Below are 8,820 nucleotides of genomic sequence, written 5' to 3'. Positions count from 1 at the left end.
GGGAGTGCCTGTCCCCTTCCTTCAAGGAAGGTCAGCTTCGTCTCCAAAAGAGCCAAAAGCGGGGGCATCATGGCAGCTAAGACTAACTAAAAGAAACAGCCTGTGTTCACTGAGTAGCAGCTACAGGGACTGTCCCCAGAGCTTCCTGGCACTTCCCCTCCACAGCAGCCTTCAGCCACAGCTCCTGGCCAAGGGCAGCCTCCACGGGCTGCATATGCACCTCCTGCCCTTCACTCCCTCGGGCCACCCGCCCCATGCCCCTTCATGCCCTGGTGGCCTTATTTTGTCCCTGAGCTGCTGCACACCCGGACGTGCCTTCACCTGACCCCTGTTCTGCTGCCTTCCCTTACCCTTCATGAGCTGTTTGCTCCTGGAAGGCCTCCAGCACCACCTCGCTGGCACCAGTTCAACTTTTGCTTTCGGCTCGGACTGCTCTAAACTTCGGCACGGCTCCAGACCCCGGTGGGATCCAGGGTTTCTGGGGCTGGTTGCTTGTTGCTGGCTTTAGGGATTTTTTATTGTTATTTTTTCCTTTCTATAAAGCTCACTGACTGCAGCTAGCAGGCTGAGGGACATAACGTGGTTGGCACGCAGGGGTCACCAAAACCAGCTCACTGCTCCCAAATCCCGTTCAGCATCGTAGTCCAGCCACTGCAGTGTTCCATATCTCTGTAAATATCACCCCAAATAAAGAAGTTATCCAGTTTGTGCCTTTTTACACTCCTTTATGGTGCATAGGGAATATAAAGGAAGGCGGAAGGCTGGTGGTTTATTTGTTTGGGGATGGGAGGGGGCAAACGTTTGAAATTGGGTGTGGATATAATTTGCTCATTTGGTTCCTCTTCATAGCAAGAAATTTGAGTTCTGCATTGCCGCCAGCAAGAACTTGAGGGGAGCTCAAAAATTAATGTTCACTAGCAAAGGGGAAAGAGATCAGTAATAGGGGCACTGGGCTTGTTTCTGTGTGAGCAATTTGGAGACGTTAGCTTTGTGCACGTTGTAAGACATTCACCTGAAGGGGAGAAACTCTCTTTCTCAAAAGTCCTATAGACAAGAGCTGGAGATCCTGACACTTTCAGCATTGAAGACAAGCAACAGCATGGTGCTGGAGGGGTACAGGATCTGTCCTGGTGTCTCAGATCAGGCTGGGCAGCCCCATGCCACCCTCGTGCTGGTGATCCCAGGGCTCTGCCAGCCCCATGGCACCCCAGCTCCAGGGGCATGGGGAAGTGCCAGCCAAACCCTACCAAGTGGCACCTATTACACCCACAGATCCTTTGTGATTAATTTACTTATTGATGGCCCTTCATAACTCCGTGGTCATCCTTCTCTCTCTCTCTCTCTCTTTTTTTTTTTTTTTTTTGCTCTGCCATTAATTATTCCTGGAAGCAAATAAAAGGGCCCACCGATATCTCTCCCTCCCTCCCTCCCGCCTGCCGCAGCCAGCTTTTCCTTAGGGAGAAAAAACTTGTACTCGTTCTGCAGTGGGACAATGCCGACTTTTGAACCTCTAACCACTAAACAAACAAACCTTGCGCTCCGCTCCACAATCCAAACAGGGTTTATTGACAGGCGTATCGCAGCAACCCGCACCGGCTCAGGCAGCAGCCGGGCCTGGGATCGATGCTGCGGGGGCGGCCCCGGGCACCAGAGGGCATCCTCGAAGGGGGACAGCTCCCACCTGGAGACCCCGAGCTCCCTTGGGAGGAAGGAGCGGGGTACAGTGCCCGCAAAGCCCTGAGGACTTGCCCATGCTCCCTGGCACAACTGCTCCCTGCACTGGGGGTGCTGCTCCCCACCTTCCTGTGCATGGGAGACCAGGTTCAGGTCCTCATGGCTGCTGCCAGCCCATGTCCAGCCCAAAATGCTGCAGAAAAACCTCTGTGGACAGCTCTCAGCATTTCCCCATCCTCCCTCTGGCACAGCAAGGAGATACCTGGTCCATGGGGCAAACCCATCGTGCCCGTGCTGTCCTGCAGATCCCACTGGCATGTGGCTTCGGCTGTCAGCAAGGTGAGAAGAGGAAAAACAAAATGTCCCAAGGAAGGCAAATGGGGTATTTGGAATGGAGTTGGTGAGAACAGCAAAGCGATGGAGGGCCACATGCTGGAGAAGTCAGCAACCTGCAGAAATCACCCCAAAATGTGCCTGGGGCTGGGCGGTGCTCCCATTCCCATCAGGGCACATCCCCACAGGAGTGGGTTCCACAGCCAGCCTGGGGCACTGGTTGATTTGGCCAAATCAGCCAGACTTCTCTCATTTCATCTCTGTCTGGGTGAGCCTTGGCATTTCTATCCTGACCCCCAACATTTAAGAAGAAATGGTGAGCAGGCACAGCCCGTGGGAGGCAAGCTGTGTAGGGGCACATGGCTCCTCTGTGGGTTTCTGCTCTCGGTGAGGCTGCGATGAAGATAAAGCTGGTAAATCCAAGGAGAGTTTTGAAAAATAACTGGAAAAAAACTCCAAGTGAGCCAAATAGCATGAGGAGGCGAGAAAAGAGACATAATTTAAATTAAAGGACACTGCAAGCAGTGCAAAATAGCACCAGGCAGTTTGTGTTGGCTCCACACGCACAGACAAGGATCCCCCCTCCAGCACTGGACATGATTTGCAGAGACTTCACTCTTCCAATTTCTCTGCACTGCGGCTAATAAATCTGGCTGGGTGACTATCAGCACGGGATTTATGGGCTTTTTTACAAGTGTCTAACATTAAGCAATTCACTTCTGAACATTTAAACAGCGCCTTATCTTGTCTGCTCTGACCCTTAGGGCAGGATGAACATTTTGCATATTTATGGTCACGAGAAAAAATAAAATAATAAAATATAAAATAATAAAAAAATGTGCTTTAATTTTTTTTCTTCCTGTTAAAATTCATCGTTAGCCCGACAACATTTCAAAAACCTTGCAGATCCCTGAGATTCACAGGGGGCACACAGGCAGCGCCCGTGCCCCCCTTTTATCTAACAAATTCCAGGGTAAAAACAATAAAAAAGAGAACCGAAAACCATAATAATATTAATAACAATAAAGCCACCGCCACGATTCCCCCCGACGACGAGACACGCAAACTGTACACTCTGTACACAAGGCCGGCCCCGCGGGGCGGTGTAGTGCATAGGCGGGGGGGGGCCCGCTCCCACCGTGCCACCGAGACCCCCCCGGCCCCGGCACGGCCCGGCACGGCTCGGCCCGGCCCCGCAGCGGCCGTGCCCTCCAGCAGTCCCTGAGCTGCGGTCCCCTCGGCCGCTGTCACTGGGGGGCGGCGGGGCCCAGCCCGGCGGCTGCCGCCCCCCCCGTGGGACCCTGCAGAGGGGCGCCGGGACTGAGCGGCTCCGCAGCGCCGGGCTGCGCCTGCTGCAGCTTCTTCTTGTTGATCTTCCTCTCCTTCGCCCGCCGGTTCTGGAACCAGATTTTCACCTGCCGGGGGGAAGGGAAACGGCAGTCAGGGGGAGTGCTGCCTGCGGTTGGCACCCCACCGCGAGGATCCGTAATGGCAGAGAAGCCAGGAGCCTCCCTACGCATCCCGGTGCGCGCATCCCTGCCTCTGCACATCCCTGGTTGCGCGCATCCTTGGCCTGAGCATCCCTGCACCAAGCATCGCTGTCCCAGTGTGCGCATCCCGACCCTACGCATCCCAACGCGCGCATCCCTGCCCCGCACATCCCTGCCCCGCGCATCCCCGCCCCACACACCCCCGCCCCACACACCCCCACCCCACATTCTGGAGGCACACACCTGCCTCTCCGACAGCCCCAGGCTGGAGGCCAGCTCCGCTTTCCTCCGGATGGTGATGTAGCGGCTGTAGTGGAACTCCTTCTCCAGCTCCAGCCGCTGGTGGTCGGTGTAGACGACGCGGTACTTGTCTTTCGTCCTGGTTTTAACTGCGGGGAACAAAGCCCGGGTTGGGAAAGCAAAAGCAAAAGCAGCGCGGAGCTGCGCGGCAGCCGCCGCAGGGTGGCTCCCGGAGGGCGCAGGGCGAGCAGGATGAGGCCACCCCGGCTTCCTGCTCGCCTCTCCCTGCACCGGGCTCCCTGAGAACAGCAAACAGAGGGGAGAGCAGCAGTTAAACCGTCCCTCAGACCTTGGGCACGTGTTGCAAAAGCTGCGGGAATGTCAGTTGCGACAGCGACATGGGCGCGGGCCCTCCGCCACCCCGCCCCCCCCCCCCCCTCCCGTGCTCCGGTGCGTTCCCGGTCGTTTTGCTGGGGACAACTTTATTGTGCTCTTTGGGCCGCCTTTGGGTTTGATTTGCATTCCCCATCGGGGACGGACTTAGGAGGAGAGGGAAAAATAAAGGGGAAAAAGGAAATAAGGAAAAAAAAAAAAAGAAGAAAAAGAAAAAAAAAAAAGAAAAAGAAAAAGAAAAAGGGGAGAAAATGGGGAAAAAATGAAAAAATGGGGGAAAGAGGGAAAAAATGTGAAAATGGAAAAACGGGGGAAAAAGGAGGGAAAAAAAAGGAAAAGGGGGAAAAGGGGAAAAGAAATGAAAGCCCTGCTGAGGGCCCAGCGGCTTGGAGTCTAGCCCGGAGCAGCCCCCGGGCTCCTGCCCAGTTCCGCCGCCCCTCGCCCCGCCGCCGGAGTCGGGCAGGGCCCGAGGGGACTGCGCGGTGCCCCCGGGAGGGCTCCGTGCGGTTGTAGCCCCCCAAAATGAACAAAACCCAATCCGAAGTCGAATTTCGGCGAGTGGCCGGCGAGTATATGCATGGCTGCATGGAGTGACCTCCTTTCTTGGGCTCGTTTCTGGTTGAGCTGGTTGGAGCCCCGGCCCTTCTCCTCCTTCCCCAGAGATCTGAGGCGCGGGGAGTTTCTGCCCCCTAGGTGCTTAATGGCTGGCAGGCTGACTTTGTTCAGGTAAACTCTCTGCAAACCACAACAAAAGCACCCTGTAAAGATACAAGCCTGATCAGAGAAAACTCCCCAGAGCCAGTGAATAGGGAACACAATCCCAAACAATGCGGGACAAGGAGATCTTATCAAAGACAAAAAAAAAAAAAAAAAAAAAAAAAAAAAAGACTTCTCAAAGCCTTAATGACAGCCACATTCTGTTTGAATTACCACTACTGAACAAATGGCGGCAGGCGCTTTCATCCCCCCCCCAACAAGCCTCGCGCATTAACATAAACACTGGCTCCAAAGGCAGAATTTGAATGGAGCCAAGGGACCGGCCACCACCGCGCAGTCCCGACCTGTGGGAACACCACGGGCTGCTCTGGGAAGCGCCACGGGCCCCGGGGGAGCTCCTCCAACACCGCCACCCGGAGCCAGCGGCGGGGGCACCGGGGCTTCCCCCGAGCCTCTGTGCCCGGGACCCCCCTTCCCGGGCCGTCGGGGAGCCCCCCGGTGCTGGGAGAGGGATGCCCAAAGTCCCTTTTTTGGGTGCTTTTCGGCCATATATTTATAAATATAAATAAAAAGGAGAGACAATGGCAGCGGAAGGTGTACATCAAAGCGGGAGGCATGTATCTCCCCGTGGCAGATGTAAGGGAGGGGGGGGAGATATAAAAGAGGGGGCCCGGCCGGGCTGCGGGGGGATTAACATCACAAGGGAGAGCGGCGCCGACAGCGGCCTCCCCCGGCCTTCCCCAGGCAGCCTCGGCCGCCGGGGAAACGGGGAGGGGGGGACACAAGGGGGGGAAGGGACGCCCTCGCACCTCCCGGCCCCATTTCTGGGACCGAAGGCACCCGAAATCCCCGCAGGGGTGGCCCGGCCGCGCTCAGGGTTCCTAAAGGGTTAGGCGGCCAGTGAGTCAGAAACAAATGCGGAGCGACACCGGCCGATGATTTATACGCCTGTAATTGGTTATAAAAATCTTTTAAGTGGCTATAAGTGGACGAGCGGAGCGGAGGAGGGAGGAAGAGCGGAGCGTTGCCCTCGGGATGCCGCCCGAGCCCTCTCCCGCAGCTCCGCGACCCCCCGACGGGGCGCACGGGGAGCCCTCGGGGCTCTGCCGCTGCCCTCCACCGCAGGCCGCGCACGGGGGAGCGCGGGGCGGCTGGCAGCAGCGCCTTTCCCCCCCCGGTGGCCAGCAAGAAAACGCCGCCGAGGAGCAGCTCTCGAGCGGGTTTGTGCCGAGGTCCCCCACCCCGGCCCCCCCGACGGGCGCGGAGCCCCCCCGTCCCCCGACGGGGCGCCCCTTTCCGCGGTTCCCGCTTACCCTGGCTGCTGAGGGGGGGCTGCGCCGGTTTCCTCATCCACTCGCAGAGCCCTCGGCGCTGCCCACCGGGGGACAGAGGCTCCGGGGCGGCCCCGGCGGCGGCGGCGTTGAGGGGCTGCATGACCCCGGCGGAGCAGTGGGGCGAGGGGCCGGCGTGGTGGTGGGCGTGCGGGTGGTGGTGGTGGTATTCGGCAGGGCTGTAGGCCATGGCTGCGGCCGGGGAGCCCCCGTTGAGGCCGTGGACGGCTCCGGCGGCCGGCGGCGCCCCTTGCCCGTAGGCTCCCCAGTCATCGCGGAGAGGAGCGGCGTAGGGAGCCGGCCAGGCCGTGCCGGGGGACTGGGAGCTGTCGAGGTTCACATGGTAGCCCCCGTAGTCCGCGTACTGGGGGGCGCCCACGAAGTTCTGCGCCGCCAGGTTGAGCCCCCCCGAGTGGCGCACGGGGCCGGGGTACATGGGCCCGTCCTTGTCCAGGAGGTAGCTCACGTACATGCTGGCGGGACCCCGGCGGCGGCTCTCCGCATGCTGCTGGGGCTCTCGGAGCTGCTGGGGCCCGGGGCCGGGCTCCCCCGGGGCGGGGAGGGGGCAGGCGGAGGGGCCGCGGCCCCGCTCTGCCTCGGCGCCGAGCGCTGCTCGCTGCCGGGGCCGGTCCGAAGCCGATGGCCGGCAGCACTTACATGATTAACGATTGTTTACAAGGCCCTATTAGTAATGGCCCAGACACACCAAAGGCAGGTGACGTGGAGAGGCGCTGGGTATATAGCTACTACCCCTAAAAGACGATTTGCATTTAAAAAGATAAGGAGAGGGCAGCGACCTGATCACAGCTAAATATTCAAGCCTTTATTGTTTAAGAGCTTCCTCCTTCCATTGCAACCTGGTGCACTTTAACCTCCAATCACAGGTTCAAAGGATGAAATCAAGAGACTTGCAAAAGACAGAGAGGGAGATCTAAGGGCGAGGGTGGGAATATGGGAACCGTGTATCGCGGCCGATCTGCGGGCAGCGCTTTAACCAGCTCTTCTTGGGGCTGGGGGGCAAGGAAGGGGCGGAGGAGGAGGGAGTTTTCATTAAAAATCCACCAAGCGATTTTTTTTTCTTTCTCGTGGGTTCTTTTAAGCCACAACCCCCCCCCCACCTCCGCCGCCGCCGCGGCCTGCTGCTCTTTCTAGGGCGCTGCCCACTCGGTCACGGGCGATGGAGGCGAGGTAAGAGGAGACCCCCACTCGGAGGGCACAGCCTCTGTCCCCACGCGTGTGTCCCTGCAGCCTCCAAACCCGGCGCTCTCGGGGCCCCGATGCCCCTGGGGGCTCCTTTTCCCCCTCGCCCCCGAAGGCGTCGACGTGAGCCCCGTGCCCTGTGCTCGAGCAGCACCTCCCGCCCCAAAAAGAGGTCCCCAAAACCGGGCTGCAGGGCCGGGGCACCCCCGGGGGTACCGAAGGAAGAGCTTTGCCCGCTCCCATCTCTGTCGGGAAAGCCGGGGGGGGGGGGGGGGGGGGGGGGCGATGCCCCCGGGGAAAAAGGCAAACTCCCCTCCTGGCACACTCGTATTTTTTATTATTATTATTATTTCCCACCCCGACGCCTTGGGAACCCGCCCCGGAGAGCGGGCGAGCGGCAGCCGGCTTCCCCGAGCCAGCCAGCCCCCTTTGAAGAGGCGCCCCCTCAACCCCCCTTTTCTCAGCTCCCCCCGCCGCTTTTATGCTTTAACTTTTCACCCTGAGCCGGGACAATGCCAGAAAACGTTTGCATATTTGCATCTTTTCCCATGACACAGCGAGAGAACCTTTCACCCGCCGAGAAAAGCCCCCCCCCCGCTTTCCCAGCACGTCGCACCGGCTTTCTCCGACGGCTCTCCCCGGGCTCCCGGGGGTCTCCGGTGGTCGGTACCCGGGTGTCCCTGTCCCGTCGCACGGGTACCGTTCGGAAAATGAGGTTGCCTCAAGCTCACGGCCGTGGTTGCGAGCCCACAGTCGCGACCCTAGAATAACAAGAGCGCAATGCCGGCCAGCAGCCTTCCCCCGAGGCGGTTTCCCTCCCGTTTCCAGCATCGCACCTGGGTGCTGCTGGGTTAACTGGGAGGGGGAGCGGGGCTCGCAGCCGGAGCGGGGCTCGCAGCCCCCATGCCAATATCATGATGCCACAAAGGCAGGAAGGAACCATCCAAACGAAAAAAAACCGAGCATATCGTATTAAACGCACCAAACCCCAGAAAAACCCTAAACAAGCCGGGCACAGACAGCTCGGGGTGCCCTCTCCCCGATCCTCCCTTCCTTGGCTTTTCCCGTGCCCCATTGCCCGCACCGGCTCCGGGGACGGCGGCACTCCCCTTCCCCTGTCCCCCTTCGTTTCGGCTGGGGCAGGATTTTTGTCTTCCCCCCAAAAAATCGGGGAGAGGGACACCGCCTCCAGCCGCATCTCCCACACGGGATTTCCCTCTTCTGTCCCCGCGGTTTTGGGGACACAAAGGCGACAAGGCTTTGCCGGGGTGGGGGTTCCCGAGTCGGCCCTGGCTGCCGCCCCCTCCTTCGCTGCCTCCTTTTTGGGACTTTTCCTGCCCCGGCCAAAGCCCCCGGAGCGGAGCGGGTCCTGTTGGGGGCCTCAGGTAGCTCCATCCCCGGACACAGGGGCGCAGGAGAGGCCCTGGTCTCTCCCCCCTTGT

The 8,820-nt window shown here is 59.5% G+C and overlaps 1 protein-coding gene across 1 annotated transcript; it reads right to left on the bottom strand.

Moving 5' to 3' along the window:
* Positions 1-2,829: 2,829 nt before the first annotated feature.
* On the bottom strand, positions 2,830-6,879 carry CDX2 (caudal type homeobox 2). Its single transcript, XM_035314794.1, has 3 exons — positions 6,161-6,879; positions 3,741-3,886; positions 2,830-3,422 (listed from the first exon to the last, which is right to left on the bottom strand). Exons 1-3 carry the CDS (start codon positions 6,648-6,650, stop codon positions 3,255-3,257), a joined length of 804 nt encoding a protein of 267 aa, XP_035170685.1. The 5' UTR covers positions 6,651-6,879; the 3' UTR covers positions 2,830-3,254.
* Between the last annotated feature and the right edge of the window lie 1,941 nt (positions 6,880-8,820).

The sequence above is a fragment of the Oxyura jamaicensis genome, chromosome 1 (assembly GCF_011077185.1).
Source record: "Oxyura jamaicensis isolate SHBP4307 breed ruddy duck chromosome 1, BPBGC_Ojam_1.0, whole genome shotgun sequence".
Classification (NCBI taxonomy): Eukaryota; Metazoa; Chordata; class Aves; order Anseriformes; family Anatidae; genus Oxyura; species Oxyura jamaicensis.
Note: the sequence above shows the minus strand (reverse complement) of the source record. Positions and strands in the feature narration are given on the sequence as shown.